Genomic DNA, 24017 nt, shown 5'->3' on the forward strand with positions numbered 1-24017 from the left:
ATATGCTAACGTTTATGCTTTAGCTCACAGAAGAGGGTGGAAGAGAGTATAACCGGTGTGGGAGGGGTCTTACCCAAGGCAATGGAAAGGACAGATGGAGTCAGTGGATGGAAGGCTGGTTTGCATGATGGACTGTGCTGCATTCATGACTGTCTGTGGTTTCTTACTGCCTTGTGAAGAGCAGTTGCTAAACCACACTTGGATGCATCCAGATAGGATGCTTTCTATAGTGCATCTATGCCGAATTTCCTTGGCCTCCTGAGAAGTAAAGACATTGTTGTGCTTCCTTGACTATTGAGTTAACATGGGTGGACCAGGATAGATTGTGGTGACCATCACTTCAAAGAACGTGACACCCTCAACCATCTCCATCTCAGCACCATTGATACAGACAAGGGCATGCCTGCCACCCCATTTCCTGAAGTCAATGATCACCTCCTTCGTTTTGCTGATGTTGATGGAGAGACTGTTGTCTTAACACCATGCTGCTAAGCACTCAATCTCTTTACTGTATTCAGTCATGTCGTTGTTTGAGATCCAGCTGGTTTGTGTGACTACAGGCTGGTGAGCAGTGGATTACCACAGGGATCAGAGCTATTGTTCATGATATGTGTAAATAATATTGGAGAACATTTTGGTGGATGATAAGTAAGTTCATAGGAAGGATGACACAAAGATTGACCGGGCAGTTGACAGTGAGGAAGAAGGACTTAGGTTACATGAGGATATGGACGGACAGGTCAGATAGGCAGATCAGTGACAGCTGGATTTACCCACTGGTAGGTGTGAGCTGATGCACTGTGGAAGACATTAGAAGACAAGGGAGTACTCAATAGAGGGAAGGACGCTCAGAGGAACAGAGGAAATTTGGAGTGTTTGTCCTCAAATCCCTGAAGGCAGCAGAACAAGTCAATGGAATAGTTAAGAGATGGGACAACTGTCTTTATCAGTCGTGGTACAGAGTACAAGGGCAAAAGGTTTTGTTGGAGCTGTTCAGGACTTTGGTTAGGCCACAGCTGGAGTACTGTGTGCCACTCTCGTTGTCACACTATAAGAAAGATGTGATCACACTGGACAGGTGCAAAAGAGATTCACCAGGATGTTGCCTGGAATGGAGCAGTTCAGCAATGAAGAGAGGCTGGATAAGCTCAGGTTATTTTAGAACAGAGATAGCTGACAGGGCACCTGATTAAGGTGTATAAGTTACGAGGGGCATGGACAGGTTGGAAACAAAGCAGCTATTCCCTTTAGTTGAAGTTCAAGAACAAGGGAGCACACTTTTATAATGAAAGGCAGAGGTTTAGAGGGGACTTGAGGAAAGCATTTTTCACCCAGAGCTTGGTGGGAATCTGGAATGCAATGCCTAGGAGGGTAGTTGAATAGAGAAACCTCTAAAAAGTACTTGGATAAACACTTGAAATGCCACAACATTCAAGACTTTGGGTTAAGTTCTGGGAGATGAGACTCATGTAGATTTAGAGTAGTATTTTAGTTGGTGCAGACTCAGTTAGCTGATTAAGCTAGTTAAACTCCTATCAGTGTGTTGAGAAATTTATGTTAAAGGTGCTATACAAATGCAGGCTGTTGTTGCTATTCTTCGAAGAAGTGCAGGGCGTTCTCCTCAGCTGAACCCAGCAGTTTACTGGAAGCTGCTAAACATGTGTGCTTGCTGGTCAGTGGCTGATTGGAATCAGAGTTCACATCAAATTGAGATTAAGAGGTTGGGTGTTGCTAGCAGGCCTATAGCAATACACATTGGGGATGGGTTGTGGGCTGATGGCTTCAGTTGGAAACTGCAGCTAAGTTGCCTTCACACTCTGGGTTGCTATCTATCAGCATCAAATTTTTGAAAGACTTGCCTGGAGTTGAGAAGAATTTGGCGACCGTCCCACTTTCAAAAAAAACGTTGGTTTATAATTGATCATCCTATGCATTAGATTAATTAAAGCTGCTAGTTTTATAAAAATGTCTCATTTTATCATAAATCGCAGAACATGTTGTCTGCTGGAGCAGAAGTCAGTCTGAGAGTCACCTGAAATAACTCCACAGAGGCCACTATCACATCACCAAGTCATTATTTATTTACACATAGAAAGTCCTTGACATTGATCCATCTTCCTCAGAGCCAGTTCTCAGAGTGAACAGAACCGCAGATGCTCCTATTTATTTTTTTTTAAAATTTACCCCCCACACTACCACCTAAGTGCAGTAGTGCTTATTTTTTTTCCCCCAGCACCCATAGTGTGTGTGTGCAGGTGTGAGACATAGTGAAAAACACAAAGTGCATGAATCTTTATTCAATTTCCACCACCAGGAAGATAGGAAAACACCCGGGTGGCCAGTGACAAACACTGCCCTTCACATCAAAGGGCAGTGCTGTGTGATCAAAACAGTGAAGGGGAGGGTAGGAACTAAATTGCTCCTATTTATATCCATCAACCAGGGGTCCTTGATTGGACCAGATTAACACCCTTAATGAGTGAACTCATATTCTATGAGGCCCACCTGGCTGATCTCATTACAATCTCTACATCCCTTCCCCTATAAATCCAAGGACATATGCTGGGTTTTTTTTGTAGCTCCACTGGAGCATTTTAGCACTGAGTCTGATTTCTCCAACTCTGCCTCTGATACAGATGGTATATAAAGCACTGTAGTTCACCTCTTGCTCCTGGAATGCCTCAGAAGAAATTCATTCTCTTCTTCAGGTTGTAAAGGCCTTAAGACAGTGACATCTGCTGTGTTCATCTCAAAATCTGAGGTATATTCAATGCTTGACAGAGAGGGAGAATCCATGGGTTCTGGAACAGTTTGAAAAGCTATTAAGGAGCTGGGCATGTTTTGTTCATATACTGGTCGCGAGTTTACAGCTTATAGTCCACATGTTTGTTCAAGACTATCACACCTACCTGAACTCTATATCACTGGATCTGACCTCATGTCGACTATGCCTCTTACCCATGCAGACCCATTCCTGTGGTTCCAATACCAACTTGTCCCCTGGAGTAAACTGTCTTTCTCATTTTGTGCCCAGTGCTGGCATTCCTAATGCCATTTCACCCTCCCGCTCAGGTCCAGGAAGATCAGATTCAACCTGATGCAGAGACTTCTCCCTATCAATAACTCTGCTGGAGCTATCCCTGTAGTTGCATGAGCTGTGGTCCAATATTTAGTGAAGCTGTAGGATGTTTATTTAAACCTGCCATCAAAATTTGGACTGCCATTTCTGCTAGAACATCAGATGATGGATGGTATGGAGCTGTCATTATATGTTGATTACTATTCAACTTTAGGAAATACTCAAATTTCTTGCTGGTAAATGATGGCCAACACTTCCAGGAGTCAGTGTATTGTAAAAGATGTGCACAGTTTTTCTATCGTCCCTGTGTTTGATGAACTCTATGCACACCCAACCACTTTTAATGGGCATCCACAATGAGAACATTGAGCCCATGGAAGGACTTGCACAGTCAACATATAACCAAGTCCAGGGTTTACCCAGCCTTCCCTTGAATGTGGGGAGCTACTGATAATTTTTGTCCTTATTGGCATTATGGATCCCACCAACACTGCTATGTTTGCATCCAATCCTGGATGCAACTTCGACAACATCTTAATTTTGGAAAAGCCCTGACAATCCTGATGGAGTTCAGCCGGTATCTGGTGGCAACCTTTGCTCTGGATAATAAGTCATGCTCCACATAAGATGTGGTCCTCTACTGTGATCTGGTCTTTCCAGATCCAAAAAGGTTCATTCTTGTTGTGATGGCCCTTTGGTTTCCCCCATCACTACCAGATGGGTCAGTTTCTCCAGGATGGGATCTTTCTAAATCCGAAGACTGAGATTATCAGCTGTGACTGGAAGCATGTGCTGAAACTTTAAAAACAAGAATGACTCTTCCAGTACCTGCTGTTTCACTGGTGGTGTACTGCCAGTAGGAGGTGGTTCAATGCATCCACATATGCTATTTAGCCTCCTGGTTGGTGTTTCAGCTTATAAATTTGCATACTTAGTATTTAGAGCGCCTATCACTGAATTTGGCCTGAAGCTATGGGTGACAATGCCTTGTCCTCTTTAACATAGACCACGCTAGGTCTACTTTGTAAAGGTATTTATTCCAAATATGGCCTCCAAACCTTCCTTATCTGAGTATATTTATGCTCTGCATTAGTTCTAGATGCATAGGCTATTGAGCGTTCCTCTCCATTGGACAGTCTATAAGCTGATTCTACGTTGATGCCATACAGGAAGGCATCACGTGTCAATACCAGATCTCACTTAGAATCATAATATGCCTTCAAGCTATGGCTTGGCTACTTGATTATTTCCAAGGCTGACCCTTTAAGAGTTGATGCGAAGGTTCAAGGATGGAAGCCAGGTTAGGTTTCTACTTTCCCTAATAATTCACCAGCCTCAGGAAAGAATTGAGCTTTGGTACAGATGTGGGAGCTGGGTAGCTTTGATCACCTTCACTTTATCTTCCAACAGGCATAATCCTGTGTTTAGCCCACGTGAGCCACTTGGGTGCCTGGAACACACATTTTCCCCTTCTAAGATACATGCCTGCCTGGGAGAAATATTTACGGATATGTCCAAGTTCTGAATGTTCCTTATTGGTCTTCCTTGTTATTAACACGTTATCTAGATAAATAGCAACCAGGGGTAGACTTTGTAAAATATTCTCAACTCTGCTGTAAAATTGCACAGGCTGATGATACCCCAAATGGCAGTCTTGTAAATTGGTACAAACCCTTATGAGTATTCATTATAGCATACTTCCAGGAATCCTCATCTCACTGCAATTGCAAGTGCTCATGGCTCATGTCCAGCTTCGTGAAGGACAGTCCTCGCCAGCTTTGCATATAAATCCTCTAAGCAACAGATTGCATATTTATCCAGCTGCAAAAAGCAGTTTACCATTCTTTAAGTCCCCACAAAGGTAAATCAACCCATCAAGATTCACAATCGGTACGACCGGTGCTGCCCATTCTGCAAACTGGACTGGTTTGATGATTCCTTCGCTTTCCATCTCCGATTTTTGCCTCTACTTTGTAATGAGTGGGCCTTGCAGAATTGCTTCCTGGACAATATGCAAGATGACCTTGGCTCCTTTGATAGTCCCTAGACTTTCTGAAAGACATCTGGGTTATTTAATTTAGACTCCAATCAGGCAGTCATTTTCTAATTGAAAAAAGTTGAGCCAATCAACGTGAATCTTTCTCAACCAATTTTGCTGATCGACCTTGGGACGGAGCCTTTTACTACAATCATTGATAAATGAACAAATTGCTCCTTATTCGAGACTGAAACCAAAGTTGTACTCTTAATCTGTAAAGGTTCCCCAGGATAGGTTCTCAGTCTGACCGAGGTCTTGCGCAAACTTAAGGGTTGAATTTTGTTGAAGTCTGGTTTAGTGATCACTGAAACAGCTGCGCTGGTATCAGCCTCCATTAAAACTGAGTGACCAGTTTTTGATTGGTTCTGATTTGGATGTTACTAAGCAATTTAACTGATCCAAACCAGATGAAGGTGGACTTTCCAGGATATGCGCCTATGAGTCCTCTCACTCCACTTAGGTCTAGTGGGACAGTTTGCTGTCAAAGTCCGCATACCAGCAGCAACTACAATGGCTTGCTGCCCAAATCCTGAAGAAAATGTTAACAGTTCGGCCAAGGCTTGGCATTGTTTTGAGGTTTTGCTGTGGCTGAACTGGAGTCCCTTCTGTTCAGGATATGTCCTGAGTGACGCTATGCAATTGCCCTCACTCAAGTGGTGTCCCCCAGCCTCAGGACTGGCAAAGGTATCCACTTCCAACAGAATACCCTGCAACTCATATGCTCCACTTGCCACATTTTCCAGTGAAGAAGCCAGTTGTAGTGCCAGTTTGAAGTCCAGTGGGTTTGAGCTAACAGGTACTTTGGCATGGTTACATCTTTAATCCCACATATCAAACAAACAGTCTCTCAGCATTTCGTGAAGGGTTAAACCAAAGTCACATGCCTCTGCCAGTCAAAAATCCCAATATGTATTCCCCTGATTCTTGAACTGACAAGTAAAACCGATAGCCTCTCAGAATTAGAGGAGATTTGGGGTCACAATATTCATTAACTAAATCTGTCAACTCTTGAAAGGTTTTAGTTTCTGGTGCCTCAGTGAAAGTTTGGCTCCTAATAACTGAAAAAGCTGCAGGTTCACAAGCTGTCTGGAGAATTACTTGTTGCTTTTCATCTGGCCCAATGTCACTTGTCCAAAAAAAATGCATTCTTGCCACATACTAGGCCCAGTCTTCAATAGCAGGTTTGGACAAGCCAAGCTTCCCAAATAATGGCATATACCAGAAATGCTTACCCCAACTGAAAGACAACTGTTGTGAGCAAGTTTCTTCAGCAGCATACTATTCTCTCATCGCCATTGAAATAACTTCAGAGGCCGGTATCCCACCACCAAGTCATCCTTTATTTACACGTGGAATGCCCTTGACAGAGCTTCCTCAGCCAGCTCTTAGAGTGAGCAGAACCTCTGATACTCCTGTTTATATCTATCAGCCAGGGGATCTTGATTGGACCAGGTTAACAGCCCCTATCAGGGAACTCATATTCTATGAGGTCCACTGGCTGACTGTGTGCCAATCAGTACCTCATCCAGCCTGCTAGCTTGTGGGTAAATCATGGTTATAGTACAGGACTGACAACAAGAGGTCATGAATTTAATCCTGCTATGACAAATTGTGTAACCGAATTTTATAAATTTTAAAAATTGTGGGCTTGAACCAAGCACTCCCAGATGGTTGTAAAATTCTAAGCTCAAATCCCAAGCTATATGATTGGCTGTTATTCCCTCTGAAGTGGTCAAGCAAACCCCTCAGTTATAAACAATCAGTGCAAAAAAGGACCCAAGAGTAAGGTTAGGTCAGACAAAACTGATAGACATCAACCTAAGCATTAAAACACCAAACTGACTTGTCCCTGCTAAGTTTTTATTTTCCCTATCATCAAGGAACTGATGTCCAAATTGGGAAGACTGTCAACCATTCACTTATTTAACAAGCTAGGGCTGACAGGGTCTTGGTAAAAAAAAAAGTCCAATATGTGAAGACTCATTATTTGCCTGGGATTAGTGCTATAGCAGCAACACAAATAAAACTTGACATCATTTTGGAGTGCCCTACTATTGTTTCTAAACTATTTCTATCACTACTGTTCTAAGGGCAGAACCATCTGAGGATGGACTTCACAAATAGGGGACACTGGGGGGGCAGTGGGGGTTGGGGGGTGTCCTCGTACTATTTTGAAATGAATAGGAAAAACAACAAAAAAAATTCCAAAAATACCTCTGTTTACAGATCGACAAAGATTAAAATAATAGTTTTTTAATTCACCTCTCCTTTTGATAATAGGAAAGTTTCTAAACTTTAAGTATGAGCAAGGCCTTAGCTCGGGTGAAAATCCAAATGGGGGAGCCTTTACAGATTAAAAAGTAAAACTGCGGATCCGGTCTCTTATGAAAAGCAGCTGGTTCAATTACAATCAGGCCATTGATTGTAGCAAAAAGCTTGGGTCCAATCTCGATGGGGCAAGATTGGTTGAGGAATACTTAGTTTGTTTGGTTTAACATTTTTCAATTGGAAAATGGCTGCCTAATTTAAATTCCTGATTAAATACCCATATATCTGAGGTCTACCATCTAATGATGTAATGCAGCACTTCATTGGACTTAGTTAACAAAAGCTTCCCAGATTTATGAAGGACAAGAACAGCAATATCAGAGTTAAACCTTCACCTCAAGGTTCCCCTCTTTGAGCAATTAGAAAGAGCAATAAATATAGCTTCAGCAATATGACCACATTCTGAGAAAAATGAAACAAAACATTACTCCAATGTGATATAAAGGGCCCACAGACTCTCCTACTTGATTTATATTGGTAGTCTTCAGGTGGATCCCCTGCAAAATGTGACAAGAAATGTTATAACACCTCCTTTCCATTTGCATGTGATTTAAATGCTCCAGCCTGTTTCTCTCACCCCAGGGAGGAGGACCCAGGAAAATTAGCATCATGCATAAACAAAAAATGCTGTCTTCCAAGGTTCTAGATACAGCAATGGACCCAATATCCAGCAAAGACAGTAAGTTTAACAGTTTGATGGACTGGGTTATATACTAGTCATTCCCTTATGGGTTCAGAACAGTCCAGATTAGAGTGAAACGATTTGGAGAAATCTCAACTTATCCAATGATGAGCATTGATTCAGAGCAGAAAATTGCCTCAGTTCAATAGTTTCATAGAGGCCACAGAATGCAGAGTGGATAGCATGGAAATTTGGCACACGGGCACAGTATGGCATCTCCCTGAGATGGAGATGCAGCCCACTGCTGTACTCTATGTCTTATCAATGCTAAAACTGGCCTGGCATATTTGATGAGAAATTGGGAACTTGTTTGGGTCATTTCATTCCCCAGCATTGGCCTTACTCAATTTAAAGATCATGAAAAAAAAGGTGTAAATTTTAAAATTCTTGTGTATTTCTCAACTTAGTCACATGACCAAAGAAAAATCACAAACAAAATCAAAGCTATTTGAAATAGATACTAAAAGGCCAGTGGCATTTAAAATTACATACATAATCAAGATAATTAACAGAATTTACATGTACTTACTTCATCCATGGCAACAGAACTGAACACACAATGTATAACACCATCTGCTTCAAGTGACTGTGCAGTGTCATGTGCTTAATAACCATGAACTTACATAAAATGAACAGACCAGCTGCACTGCCTGACACTGGAACAGCCTCCTATTTGTACTCTGTTATCACTGGCACATCAACCCCCCACTTGAACTCATTCCATTTTTAACCCTTATCCACCCAGGCACTCAAAGGGGCATTGTTGAGCATAATGGAGAGGCCAAAGTCCACAGCTGCTCTGTTACAACTTCAATCTGCCTTTATCTCATGGCAGTACCAATGAAAACATCACCTAAAATATTCTGAACCTAGGTGTAGGACTGAACAAAAGTCATACTGGAATCAAAAAGATAACCCTGTTTCTCTTTCCAAAGTTGCTGCCAGACCTGCTGAGTTTCTTGAGCATTCTCTGTGTTTGTTTAGAATTTCCTGCATCCACAGTATTTTGCCTTTACCCCGGTTTAGGATGTCTCTTACTGACAAAAAGAAGAAGTGAATTAACACTTTATTATTTTTCTCCTTGAATATCTTTAAGCAGAGGTGATTTTAGATTTTTTTCTTGTTTTCCTTTTCCCTTTCAAAATAGACTGGGGTGTTTCTGCCCAACAAATCCCCTGTTGGCGAAGTCAAAATTTTAAATGACTCACAACAAACTCTCTTTAAGATTAAAAAAAGGCATAGCTTATTAATGTATTGAGACATAAACATTGATTATCACAAGAAATGTGCAACTGTACAAGGAAGAATAAAAGGAATGGAAAGAGGTTACAATTAGGAATAATTTAAAGGTCCAAGTTATGAATGTTAACTAACATTATTTTTGACTGAGTCCAGAAAGTCTGTGTTGAGTAAAGGTACTTTTCCTTGGGCTAATCTTGTATCATCTTGACATTTAATGATTGGATGTGTAGCAGTGTGGTTAGTTCTCTTTTCAAGTGAATGCAGGATTTCTAGAAATGGATTTCAAAGCGATTGAGGTAAAGGCAGGCTGAGCTGATCCTTGAGTTTGGTCTTCTGTACAGAGAAATTTACAGGTTAATAGCAGATTAAAGTGAAGCAGACCGAAATTTATCATTAAAATTTTTCCAAAGACTAGGATTTTTTGTTATGTGCAAGGGTTCCTGGGATGAGTAGTTTCTGTACTTTTGGCCATGACTATTGTTTTATGGTGTGAGGTAACTGGTCCAGCAACATCACTTCAGGCATAATGTGTTGCAATAGCCTCCTCCTTTGTGGAGGCGGAGGGTCTACTGCTCCTTTGTGTGTTTTATTAATTACAATTCCTACAAAATGGGAGGTGTGACAGAAAGTTGTCATCTGAGTTCTCTTCTTCACCCTGCAGATTGGAAGTTTCCAGAAGTTATGGTCAACTGGCAACATGTTTTGGTCATAGAATCATACAGATAAAAAGCATGGAAACAAACCCTTTGGTCCGACCCGTCCATGCCAACCAGATATCCCAACTCAATCTAGTCCCACCTGCCAGCATTTGGCCTATATCCCTCCAAACCCTTCCTATTCATATACTCATCCAAGTGCCTCTTAAATGTTGCAATTGTACCAGCTTCCACCACTTCCTCTGGCAGCTCATTCCATACACATACCACCCTCTGTGTGAAAGACTCTCCAGGGATAACAGCCCCAGCCTGTTCAGCCTCTCCCTGTAGCTCAAATTCTCCAACTTTGGCAACATCCTTGTAAATCTTTTCTGAACCCTTTCAAGTTTCACAACATCTTTCCGATAGGAAGGAGACCAGAATTGCACGCAAGATTCCAACAGTGGCCTAACCAATGTCCTGTACAGCCGCAACATGACCTCCCAACTCCTGTACTTGTGGGCATGATGATCTCCAATGTTCACATTTAGACAGTACTGCATGAGCTGCAATCCTACCTCTTACTTTGCTTCACTTATGTTGCTCCTGACACCATCAACTCTAATGTATTTTTTATCCTGGAATAAATCCCACCACAATCGCATGCTAGCCTCACATTAACCCTTGTTCCAGGTTGAAAGTGCACTCTGCCAATCTTGGCTGATCATATGTTTCATCCCCATTTTATCAGTGGTTGCAAAGCCTTCCATTTTAGCTCCATTCACTGCAAATGTTTGCCGTTGACAATTCCTTTTCTCCCCTTTATTTTCTTGCTTACTATCTTTGCGTTTGACTATGCCTTTGGTCACTTGCCTGAATTCTCCTCTTACTGTCATTCAGGGCCATCCTTTCCAATACCACAATCAATACCCCTCAACTACCATCATCCTGAAGTGACCCACATGTTTGGTGCACGGAAGCTTCTTGTAAAAACTCAGATTGTTGTAAATATTTAAAATCTGGGCTGAAAAATCATTCTTTAAGGTGAGCTCTCTCAAGGTGGTTTTTGGAAAGTATTTCCTTCAACAAATGTGTAAGATTCAGGAAGAAAATCTATTTTATTTTTTCTTGACAATTTTCTTCTTCAAACAGCATACATTTAAAAGGCATTTGGATGGGTATATGAATAGGAAGGGTTTGGAGGGATATGGGCCGGGTGCTGGCAGGTGGGCTGGGTCAGCATGGACGGGTTGGACCGAAGGGTCTGTTTCCATGCTGTACATCTCTATGACTCTATAACATCAACAAAATGTGCCCTCATTTGTGGGACCTGGTTGTGTGGAAATTAGATTTTGTGTTTTCATCTTCAATTCAGGAATAATTAATTGGTTGTAAGCAATCTGGCATGCTCTGTAATTTATGATAAGACAGTACAGACAGTGCCCATGTCTTCCAAGGAGTGGCAATTTGACTTTTTTACATTCGGACTGAGCTCACATTTTCCACCAGCAATTCTAATCCTGGCTTCTTCAGAAATAAAGAGCATGTCTGAAATCCACCTGTCCTCTTATAGAGCAGGATTGTCGGGGAAATCATCCAAGTCTTATTTTTAAGAGAGTAGATACCATATTCTGTTTAGTTTAAATTTCCCAGGCTATGACTGTCATTTCTTTGTTTAGTGTGAGCATCCACTTAACCACATCCCCCGACAGTGATCATTCCCATTCCATTGTCCTCCCTTCTTCACTCCACGAAAATGCTCAACTTCAGGTTTCCCAATGTTTATCCCAAACACCCTTCCTGATGAAGGGCTCCTGTCCAAAAAAAAAACACAGCGGATCAGGCAGCATCCAAGCAGCAGGAAAGTCGATTTTCCTGCTGCTTGGATACTGCCTGATCCGCTGTGCTTTTCCACCACCACTCTAATCTTGGCACTATTCTTCAAGTGTCATGCTGTGCTCTTCCAGCACCACTAATCCAAAATCTGGTTTCCAGCATCTGCAGTCATTGTTTTTACCTACTAAAATCTACAACCCAGCATAGGATGCAGGTTGGCCCTATCAACTCCCTGTGCTATTGAAGGAGCTCATTTTCAATACACTGCTGTTTGGTGATTCCAGTCTCACCTTGCAATTATAGCATTGCTATTAGTTCATTTAACTTGTTCATAAAATCATAGAGCATACAATTTGGACATATTAGGTCTGTTTAATACAGTTGAGTTTATAGGTTTAATATAGAGTCTGCCGTGCACACATGTGGTTCTGAGTTGTGTTGAAGACTATATTAGTAAGGTTTTTAGTGAGTTCTCATTTAGCAATGACCAGAAATATGCAGAGTTGGCAGATCAGGAAACCTATCAGTGTGTAATGCTGCTATAATAGAGGTCAAAGCTTTTGCTAACACTTTCTGTTGATGACATATGTCAGAATATATGTTCAGCAGGTAAAAGAACTCCCGTCACTGATGTTTAAAAGGATAAACAAATATGGCTCATGTGGCACTGTAGCAGTGTCCCTACCTCTGAGCTAGAAGGCCTTGGTTCAAGTCCTACTATCCCAAAGTTGTACTAACATCCCTGAACAGGTTGATTAGGGAATATAAAAATAATTTCAGAAGAGTGGTCTATTTTGGTAAGAAAAATGCAGAGATTACAAAGGGTGCGATTCTAAAAGGAGTGCACTATCAGAAGAATGTGGGAGTATGTCCAGTTATAATAATCATTGAATGTGACTGGGAGGATTGAGGGAGTGGTTAATAAAGAATACAGAATCCTGGATTTTTAAAAATGGGGATATGGACAAGGCCAGGAAATTATGATAAACCTGTAAAAACACTGTTTGACTTTTATTTGAGAACTATGACAAATTCTGACCACCACACTTTAGAAGGCATTTTAAAGGTGTGAAGGCATTAGACAGGCTGGAGGAAATGTTCACAAGAGTGATTCTGGGGGTGATGAACTTGAGTTAAGCGGATAGAGAAGGTGGGACTTCATTTTCCTTGCAGAGAAAGTTGAGGGGAGATTTGTTCTTCAAAATCAGGAGGGGTCTGGGCAGAGCAGATATGAAAAAACTGCTTCATTTTTGGAAGGATTAAAAATCAGAGGACATCAATTTAAATTAATTGAGAAAAGAAGCAACAGCAACAAGAGGAAAATCTTTTTCTCACAGTGTGTAGTTAGGATTGGAAATAGATGGGCTAAGAGTGGGTGTGGGCATTTATAATTGTGGCTTTCAAGAATGAGTTGGATCATATTTCCAAGAGAAAAATGTTTGCAGGACGACAGGAAAAAGGCAGGGAAGTGGGACTAAGTGATAGGGTGACAGAGTGATAGAGGTGTACAGCATGGAAACAGACCCTTCGGTCCAACCCATCCATGCTGACCAGATATCCCAACCCAATCTAGTCCCACCTGCCTGCACCTGACCCATATCCCTCCAAACCCTTCTTATTCATATACCCATCCAAATGCCTCTTAAATGTTGCAATTGTACCAGCCTCCACCACTTCCTCTGGCACCTCATTTGAGTTATTCTTGCAAAGAACTGATAAAGATACAATAGGCCAATGCCTTTATATGGCAACACAATTCCACAATTGCAGTTCTTTATTCAAGCGAGCAGGTCAGGAGTCCTTTCCTATCAGGAACTAAGCTGCCACCCAAGCTGCTGAGTATTTTCAGCATTTTCCTTTTATTCTTAGTTCAGGTTTCTAGCAAGGTGTTTTGCTTCTTAATTTCTTATCCATTCCCAAGTTTTACCCCGAATCTCCATAGTTTGATTTTAATTATTTTAAATTAGCCTGTTTGAAATCTACTTTCTGCTCCCCAGACTCCCACATAACAATTTTCTGTACCTCATACATGTCTCCTTCAGGGATAAATACTGTCTAATTCTAAGGATGTATTGCTTTTCTGTCCTTTTAACATATTTAGGGCTTGCGTCTTGTTTATGTTCAACCCCCCTCTGACCACCCATCTCACTGCACAAAGAGCATGGACTCTAACTGTCACAGCCAAGTTCTGTCCCAGTTGAGATTTGTTAATCCATCTTCAATCATTGATTGAACCTGGAGCCTCTCATCTAAACACCATACCACAATTAGCAATGCATTTCACACTCGAGCCAACAAGGTGAACTGTGATTAGAAGTCTCGATATCTAAACTCAGTCCATATTGCTTGTGATAAAGAACAGTCTGCTGATTGGTGACTTTCTTTGCAGCACATGGATAAACAAAACTGGTTTGGTTATCGCTACCTAAAATCTCTACACTCACAATTAATTATCCAGAAATTCTCATTACCTTTTGCTTTTGCATTGCTGCTGAATTATATCGAGAGTCCTGTCTGGGATAAGAATCTGTTTTCCAGATGGTTGAACAATTCCATGCTGCAAAACAGTTCATGTCTGCCTCAGGTACAGAAGTCACATAGTCATTCCAGCTTCAAAGATAAATTTCTCATATTTATTTAAGGCCAGTTCACATTCCTAATACAAGTTACTGTAGAATGTGGTTGAGTGCAAACAAGACAGACTTTAATAAGGATTACCAAAAAAGAGCCATTTGTATAGCACTTTTCACAGCCACCGGGTGTTTTTTAGTCAAGGAAATACTTTTGGAGTGTGATCACTGCTAAAATGTAGAAAACACAGCAGCCAATGTACAGACTGCAAACTCCCAAAGGCAGAGGCAACAACCAGATAATCTGATTTTATTTTTGTGATGTTGTTTGAGTGACAGACACTGCCCAGGACTTCAGGGATAACTTCCTTGCTTTTGTTCAAATATTTGACATCCACCTGAGATCACAGGTGACTTTAGTGAATCATCAAAAGGAGGAAGTTAAAACTCACGCAACACCAGGTTATTTGGAAGTACAAGCTTTCGGGGCGCTGCTCCTTCGTCAGGTACAGGATGCTATAACCACTGGATGCATCTGAACTATTGTCTGACTCTTCTGAAAAATAGTCACTGGACCCAAAATGTTAACTCTGCTTTCTCTCCACAAATACTGTCAGACCTGCGGCAATTCCTGTTTTAGTTTAAGATCTCAGCATCTGCAGATTTTTGTTTGCTGTTGTCAGCTCCTGGCATTCTATGTGGCAGACTCTAAACTGTCTGATGCAGTCGCACACTGAGCTACAGTAAATTTAAATAAAGTGCTTTACACTCAGGGAACCCAGACTGCTTCATATTTGATGAATCACCTTAGAAGTGCAGAGAATTGTTCACCATGCAAAGCCAGTGATCAATTTTCACGCAACGAGATGGCACAAAGAGCAATGAGATAAATTATCAGTTATCCTAGTTCATTAATGTTCACTGAGGGAGAAATTAGGGCCAGAATATCAGGTAAATGTGCTACTCAACTTCAAATAGTTCCATGGGATCTTCTAAATCCATCTGAAAAAAGCATGCAGTTTTGATATCTCACCTGAAAGATTGCACCTCTGACAAAGCAGAACTCTCTCAGTGTTCCATTGAATTATCCATGTGGATTATGTACTCAAATTCTGGACTGTGTCTTGAACCCAACTGAATGAAATTGACACATATATAAACTAGCAGGTTGAAGAGAAACTGGAAATCTTCCCACCTCTTTTCCCCCTCCTCCAAAAACCCCAACACCAACAATGTGGAAATTAAGTGATGCTGCTGTATCCCCTTTCTGCTAATTGGGCAAAGTTAGGTTTTGACATGCACTGGTTAAACAAAGACATTGCAACTATATAGGGCATTATAGATTCAACCTTGCTAGAACAATTTCTGGAATGTACCGGGAATTCATGCTGAACAGTGTAGATTAGAAGATAACATTGATCTTCTGGAGTTTGCTCAAAGGTCAAAGGAATATTTATTACTCAGCTTCTATCTTTATGAGGGTATTAGTAAGATTTCAAAATTTGAATTAGTTAGGCATCCTATCATATTTTAATTCAAATTGATTCTTTATAAAAAATTTATTTCTTGTTATGAAGGTTAGTATGGTATCAGCAGATCCGACAATGAAAATGAATTAGCAGATAATCTGTTTTTGGGAAGAAAAATGCTGTCAAGAAAATGTGAAATGCTTTGCTCCTCTAAAGTAACATTCACTTCAAATAGCAGTACAGGTTTCACAATGCTTATTCTTTACTGAAACATCTGCCTGCATTATATGTTCAAGTTTAAATGTGGAATTTGAACTCACAGCTTTGATTCCTAACAAAATTATATAGGAAATATTCAACCAATAACTAAGCAATGCAGATCATTTACTGTACCAAAAGATTCCAGCCACTGAGCTCCAGTTGGTAAACTTCAAACTAAACAATACAAGCAGAATCCAGGTTAATACTTCATGTCACTCCCTGAAGTGGGTAGTGAGGTGGAGACATTTAATTGAGCTGGCAAATTCCTCCCAGCCTAACCCCGACACACCTCCCCATTGATACTGATTAGATTAGATTCCCTACAGTGTGGAAACAGGCTATTTGGCCCAAAAGGTCCATACTGACCCTCCGAAGAGTAACCCACCCAGACCGATTCCCCAACTCTATATTTATCCCTGACTAATGCACCTAACGCTATTGTGCATGAGCAATTCACCTGACCTGCACATCTTTGGATTGTGGGAGGAAACAAGAGCACCTGGAAGAAACCCACGCAGACACCGGAAGAATGTGCAAACTCCACATAGACAGTCGCCCGAGGCAGGAGTCAAACCTGGGTCCCTGGTGCTGTGAGGCAGCAGTGCTAAACACTGAGCCACCATGTGCCCTTTTGATACTGTTGATTAAGGCACAGCCCCTGCTCTCTAATTGGCCAGCAGCTCCTGGGAAGTGGGATTTCCACCCAAGGTCATTGGCACACAGAATGACCATCACCGACCAGTGAAGTGCTTGATTTAAGTGTTTCATTTGGTAGCCTTCCCAAAACTAGACATTGTGGAGCTCAGACTGGTTTTGCAGCTGGTGGCTGAGGTTCCTTTTGCCTACGTTAAATGATGCTCCAAATTTCCATTCGAATGGCTACAGATGGAGCTGAAGAATACCAGACACCAGACCAGCTCAGCAGTCTCTCCCAATTATAAAAAATGGTGGAAACAAGCCGGTCACATGACCAATACCTGTCTGGGTTCAAAATTTCTTTTTCAAATGTGAGTCCAACCACCAACTAATCAAAGATAAATGATTCCTTTAAAGTTTGGGACGATTGCAGTGTTGAGATTTAGACCAGTTGATGAGTGTTTTGATTTTACTTTCTTGAGGTGGGTGTTCTGTGAGGCTCCCAGCTTGAGAGGGCTGTACATTCCCATGCTGCATGATCATACAGTTCAGGCCAACATTTTTCACTCCACCTCTTAGTACAGACTGAAAATTTAAGAATGGATGTCTGAGCAACATAAAGAGAGACAATTTGACCCCATCATAAGCTACACTATCAAAAGACAGTCCTGAAGAAGGGCTCATGCCCAAAATGTCGATTCTCCTGCTCCTTGGATGCTGCCTGACCTGCTATACTTTTCCAGCAACACATTTTCAGCTCAGTATCAAAAGACAGTGCCTAGTGAACTGTAGCCCAACAAAATTGGGCGGCACGGTGGCAGTGGGCGGCACGGTGGCACAGTGGTTAGCACTGCTGCCTCACAGCGCCTGAGACTCGGGTTCAATTCCTGCCTCAGGCGACTGACTGTGTGGAGTGCCCGTAGTGTTAGGTAAGGGGTAAATGTAGGGGCATGGGTGGGTTGCGCTTCGGCGGGTCGGTGGGCCTGTTTCCACACTGTAATGTAATGTAAAAAAAAAAATTCAACAACCATGTTGGACTTTAAACAGGAATGTAATATAATAGTAATCTGTTTTATTCTTTACAGTTTGTAGAAATGGAAGAAACTCTGATATGGGAGCAGCACACAGTGGTGATAAATCGGGTAAGTTTATGTTTTTTTAGGTCTGCATAACTTTTGGTAAAAGTAAGAATGGCAAAGACTAATGTGCCATTTTTCATTTGTCTGAATGTAAACGATATACCCCAAAAAACAAAATTAGTGACAAAATTTGGAATGTGAGTAGGGTGGTCCCAAAAGAGAATGTTTGCTTTTTAGCAAAAATGCAGATCTGGATCCTGGAAATTTTTAAAGGTCTGCTAACAGTGGGAGATAAGGCAAATTGCCTTTTTTTAAGAACGTTGTGGGTTGTCTCAGTTTGAACTTTGTTGATTATTTTAAAATGTTGTAGATTGTCTTAGCTATAGTGGTGAAATTAGTTCCAGCTGTCGAAATGTGAGCAGCGTTTCCAGAACGGATTGTTGGATGTCGATTGGCCTGATGTTTCATTAGTGAAATGGAATCCCTTCATAAAAACACTTATCTACTTTAAAAACTGTAGTTACAGAGCATCAACCCAGATGCTGGAAAAGCCTCAAGAAAGAATTGTGTAATTGTAATACTGTTGGGCTAACCCACTGTGTCTACTTCAATGATCCTCAGTTTTACTTCAGCACCTATGATATTGGAACTGGTCAGCCTATCAATCCCACCTATCCCACATATCACTTCGCAATCTACGTGTTATGAATTTCACCTCATCCACTGAATCTCTCTATCCTGTTATGAATTTCACCTCATCCAATGAATCTCCCTCCAGTGTCCAAGCATGATCCATTTACCATGGATCCTTCCTAAATTATTTAATTGCTTAATACTTCTTGGTTCTCAGTGGGATCAATCGGTGAAGAATTTTGCTTCTTTCTGTTGATTTATTGTAACAGATTGAGCTTAAAGAATAAAAAAAAAACCTTTTAGGAAAAGAAAAGGATGCAGTGTCAGTAAACAAAAATATCTTAAGCTACTTTTATTCTGGTTGTTATTTTAATTCAAATTCCTGAAGACTGTGAACCAGTTCCCTGTATTTGCACTGCTAAACCAGACTGTCTTATTCAGGAATAGACTCGTGAACCATAAAGAATTAAATCTGATAACAGGATAAGTGAACCAGATTTAGCAGCATTTCAATAAAAAAAATCAAAGCATAGGCCTTAATGATGCTTTCCAACCATTTTTGGATCCTTGATATTTTGATGAGAACCTGAGATTAGGAGCTCAGGCAATCAGGAACAGGAAGAAACCTGTTTAATCTGTACAAGTCTGGGTACTGCACAGTTAATAGGCCCACATTGGAAGATTGAAATGCCAATGGGTAGAACATAGGTCCTGCATGCTCTGAACATCATTCACTGGCTGTGACCAACCTAACCAGTGAACTTAACAGGATTGCTACATATCACTGAAAAAAATGCTTTAAAATAAAGATTGTACACGGTTGTTGCTAGATTAGTTTAAGAGGCTTGTCAATGATTTCTGTAGATCCAGCAGCAGCATTAAAGCCCTAAAATAAATTTTCCCTGTCCCTCAATGCCCAGCTTGCTGTAACTCTCCCCCAGCATCATATTAATCCCATCTCCGTCATGCTAAACTTTTCATTCAACAGCTAGGATTTCTCACCCTCTCTGAGTGGCTTGCTGCTCAAACAGGCAGGCAGTTCTCCAACTTCCATCAGACTGGCGGCTCTCCACTGGCTCTATGTATGAGAAATCAGGGTAAACCTTTTCTTTAGCAGTAACACAAAACCAACATTAGTGCACTACAGTCTGTTTACATTCTGCATCATTTTAATTCCCATTGGCTTAGTGTAAAATTAGCTCATAATGTACAATCGCCATTTGTGCTCCTGGTCAGTCAATTTCCATCAACGTTTACGATGGTAAGAATTAAACAATTAAGCACAGGTTGGTTGGAGGTGGTGTGGGGATGGCAGTTAGTTTAGCTAGCTAGGATGTGATGCAGAATGGCATCAATGGACGTGGGGTCAATCCTTGTACTGGCTAAGATGATTCATGGACACCTGTTCCTCATCTGACCTCATACATGCAGAGTGCTGCCCTTCAAGCTAACGATGAGGCTAATAGAGTCTGTCTAATGGAGAGAGACACCTATGATCATTTGTGGAGTATAATAAGTTCTCTCTACTATACCTTCGACCCAAAATCATAAAAGTACCTCCTGATGCACCCATTTGACAATCATTTCATCTTGCTGCCTGTAGTAATTCTTTGTCTTTTATAATTTTGTTGCAGGATTCAAAGATTGGATTTGGTATTGCAATATCTGGAGGAATAGATAAACCCAACAGTACCACTGGAGAAACTGCCATTCTTGTTTCAGATGTTGTTCGATTCGGACCAGCTGAAGGGAAGATTATGTGAGTAAAAAGATCAAAGTTACTGTATCCATCATTCAAAGATGCAAAGATATATATCACAAGTCTTGAAATATGTGTACCTGTATCTCTATACTTGCACACGAGAGGGTTCCCAAATATGAATTAGTATATTGTAGCAATTGCTCTTAGAAGTTTCCTTCTGATATCTCAATCAGATATTCCAAAATATTTGATTGAAAAACACCAATTGCATTGTTACACCAGCTTCAGTGCTTCTAATATTATGATCTCTTCCAGTCAGCAAAACTGGTGATTTAATTCTGGAGTAAAGCAACACAAATAATGGCTTATTATATTTTATTAGTAGCTTGTAACATTATACTCCAGATCATCACAGCCGTTCATTTCCTTGTAATTCATTGGACCTACACTTGTACATGAAACTATCACCAGGTTCCAAGTGCACCTCAGATTATAACGACAGATCATTACAACAGTGGCTGAAAGAAATTAAAAGGAGGAGATGTGATTCAAACTTCGTCTCAGGGAATATTAATGATTATAGTAACAGCTAGACCTTTGGCAAAAATAAATCTTGATTGGTCTGCTGTGCTGATGCATTCATCACCTTGAACCAAAAGGACAGTGAGGCAATCTAATCTTGGATCTCTTGATGAGCTGCTAACAGACAGGCACAAAGAATAATTGTTCCACGACGTGATTGAGATAGCGAACTCAAATTCCAGAGCATTGTGAGAGTTACAACCCAATCACACTCCCAGAATCCAAAATACTCATTGTCAAAATTGAGCCATTTTACATTCTTACTTTCAGTGTAAAACTGACTTTGATGTGAGATCAACACAGAGTACAAATTATCTGTCTCATTTCCTTGCACAAGCCTCAAGAACCACAATGATAACTTGATCATTTTTGTGCTGATTGAAGTATCCTGTCACTGGTGATTAACCACTGTCAAACCACTTTTCCTACCTGGTTCTCCCTACACTGTTTGTTCCCAGAAAGCGAAGTACTGACTGATAAGATGCAAATTAAATCCTCCTCAATGCTATTCCATCACGCACATCCCTGTCATCCACGTCAGGGGTTTGCTACAAATTGAAGCCCCTTTTGTACTACCCTAAGAAATTACAATGTCTATTCCATACAAATGCCTCTGCTATGGCTGTAGGATCTTTCCACCATTCACCATGTGAAGGCTGCCTGATTTAAGATCCATGCATAAGCATGTTCCAACAGGGGTATTAGACTAATAATCACAAGCAGGAAACCTGGTGAATATTTTCTGTGAAAGTCCAAAGACCAGTTACAACACACCCTCGTGACCATCCCAGTTGAAATCAGCCAATTCAAGAGGCAAATCTGAGGCAGATTTTACCAATACAAGAATTGGAGAGGGTTGATGGAGGTGAACTGAAACTCTGTAACAAGGATAATCAAACTCAAAACCACTCATAGAATAACATTGAATAAATTCATTAGCTCAGTGACCTTATTCAGTAATGAAATAATGAACCAAAACCTCAGATAATACCAGATTTATTCTCTGTCTGTCTGATCCCAGCAAAAACAAAAGCTGCGGAGCAGAATTTACCTCAGCTCTGTCATTACTGTTATGAAGATGTGGGTGTACTGTACCTTTAAGAAAGTTAAAAGCTAGCAGAACTACCTGACAGCACCAAGTGTTCTGAACAAGATGTAATATAACCTTTTGGTCCAGCAGCTAGTATAGCTGGCTGCCTGGAGACAAAAAAGTTTAAATTATGCCAATCAGTTTAAATTATACCCTGAAAAATACCAAACTCCAATCAAGTTTGAATTTAGTATACTGACAATATTAAAAGCCAATGACACAATCTGATGCTTTGCGGGTATAAGACCGGGAAAAATTGAACAGTTGGGAGAGAACTGCCACGCCATCAGCATGTACTGACTGCCTGAAAAATAGCTCTCTTAAAGGTATCTTTATCGATCAGTGACCTATGAAACAGAAATCCCTAAGAAGAAGAAGATAGAGGAAGATGAAGAGAAGATTCAACAGCTGGTTGGTTTAGAGATTTGAATTTTGATAAATCTTAATCAGGGGTTTATCGGACTCATATTATAGAAGGGTAAGTAAAAGATAGGTTAGAGGAAGGGGTTGTAAATAGTTGTTAGTTAGTTATTCTCTGTATTCCTTTAAGAAATAAAGTTGTTAATTTTTACTTTAAGTAGTTCTTGGCCTCTCGAATTTGCACAAATTACTGCAAGGGATAAATCTTTTCTGTGGTTTAAATTAAGCAAGAGAGTTTACCCCATGATGTAATGCTATTAAGAGAGGATAAATTATACTGGGTATCTGCTCCTTCCAGGTTTCATGTAGAAACTGGAAGCTAAATCTGAAAGGTCAGAAATCAGGCAATATCCTATCAATCACATCTTACACGTTCTGGTCAATACTCACTTGTCCCGATTTCAATTACCTAGTGCACTGTATAATCAACAGTAACTGTGATTCAAGTCTTTAGAGATCCAGTCCATGTCCTATTTCAAGCCTAGTGTTCAACAACAAGATTAGGGTTGGATGGAAATCTGGCTACAATTTAATATCCTGGAAACAATTCTGCCTGAAATTTCTCTCCAGAGTTGGAAGTGTAGGTTAGGGACAAGCCCCAATGCTGACTCGGGATTGAATTTGAACTTTGAATTTTCATTGAAGGAAGGGGCTTTTGGGAGCTGTGGCAGGTGACCCTGGAAATAGCACAGAGGCTGCCAGGGGTGGAGACAGGTTGTGCGTAAGGCCTGCATCTTTGTTCCGATACATTGTTGATAATTTAGAAAATGGAATGAAGTAAAAATCATGCCTCTGATAAATGCATTGCCCCTCCTTTTCTCTATTCTCCATCCATAGTAACTCATGCCATCTCATGCCCTCCACACTATCTCCCAATGGACCTTCATACCATCCCATGCCCCTTCAGTCAACTCCCTATATCCCTTTATAGATCCTATGCTAACAGTACCGACTCATTGCCAACTCATGACCCACTCACTATCTTTGCCCTTATACCTCCCATGCCATCTCACCCAGTATCCATATTGGAATGACCTTAGGATCCATGGTGAGATTAAATACATCTTTTTTCTCTTTCCAATCCTCCCACTTCCTTCAAACGAAAGGAGTAGCCATGGGCACCCGCATGGACCCCAGCTATGTCTGCCTCTTCGTAGGATATGTGGAACAATCCATCTTCCGCAACTACACTGGCCCCACCCCCCACCTTTTCCTCTGCTACATCAATGTGTGTATCAGCGCCGCCTCGTGCTCCCACGAGGAGGTTGAACAGTTCATCCACTTCACCAACACCTTCCACCCCGACCTCAAATTCACCTGGACAGTCTCAGATTCCTCCCTCCCCTTCCTCGACCTTTCTATTTCTATCTCAGGTGACCGAATCAACACGGACATCTACTACAAACCGACCGACTCCCACAGCTACCTGGACTACACCTCCTCCCATCCTGCCCTCTGTAAAAACGCCATCCCATTCTCCCAATTCCTTCGACTCCGCCGCATCTGCTCCCAGGAGGACCAGTACCAAAAACGCACAACCCAGATGGCCTCCTTCTTCAAGGACCGCAATTTCCCCCACAACGTGGTCGACGATGCCCTCCACCGCATCTCTTCCACATCCCGCTCCTCCGCCCTTGAACCCCGCCCCTCCAACCGCCACCAGGACAAAACCCCACTGGTCCTCACCTACCACCCCACTAACCTCCATGTACAGCGCATCATCCGCCATCATTTC

General features: G+C 41.2%; 1 protein-coding gene across 2 annotated transcripts in view; it reads left to right on the forward strand.

The window, feature by feature from the left end:
• The window catches only part of LOC122565244 (tight junction protein ZO-3-like), a 91619-nt gene that overhangs the window by 17513 nt on the left and 50089 nt on the right, over window positions 1–24017 (forward strand). For both annotated transcript variants that reach the window (XM_043721011.1, XM_043721012.1), the window contains 2 exons: window positions 17862–17918; window positions 20123–20247. In XM_043721011.1, coding sequence (XP_043576946.1) covers window positions 17862–17918; window positions 20123–20247 — 182 coding nt within the window. The remainder of the gene's footprint in view (window positions 1–17861; window positions 17919–20122; window positions 20248–24017) is intronic.

The sequence above is a fragment of the Chiloscyllium plagiosum genome, chromosome 31 (genome assembly GCF_004010195.1).
Source record: "Chiloscyllium plagiosum isolate BGI_BamShark_2017 chromosome 31, ASM401019v2, whole genome shotgun sequence".
Taxonomy (NCBI): Eukaryota; Metazoa; Chordata; class Chondrichthyes; order Orectolobiformes; family Hemiscylliidae; genus Chiloscyllium; species Chiloscyllium plagiosum.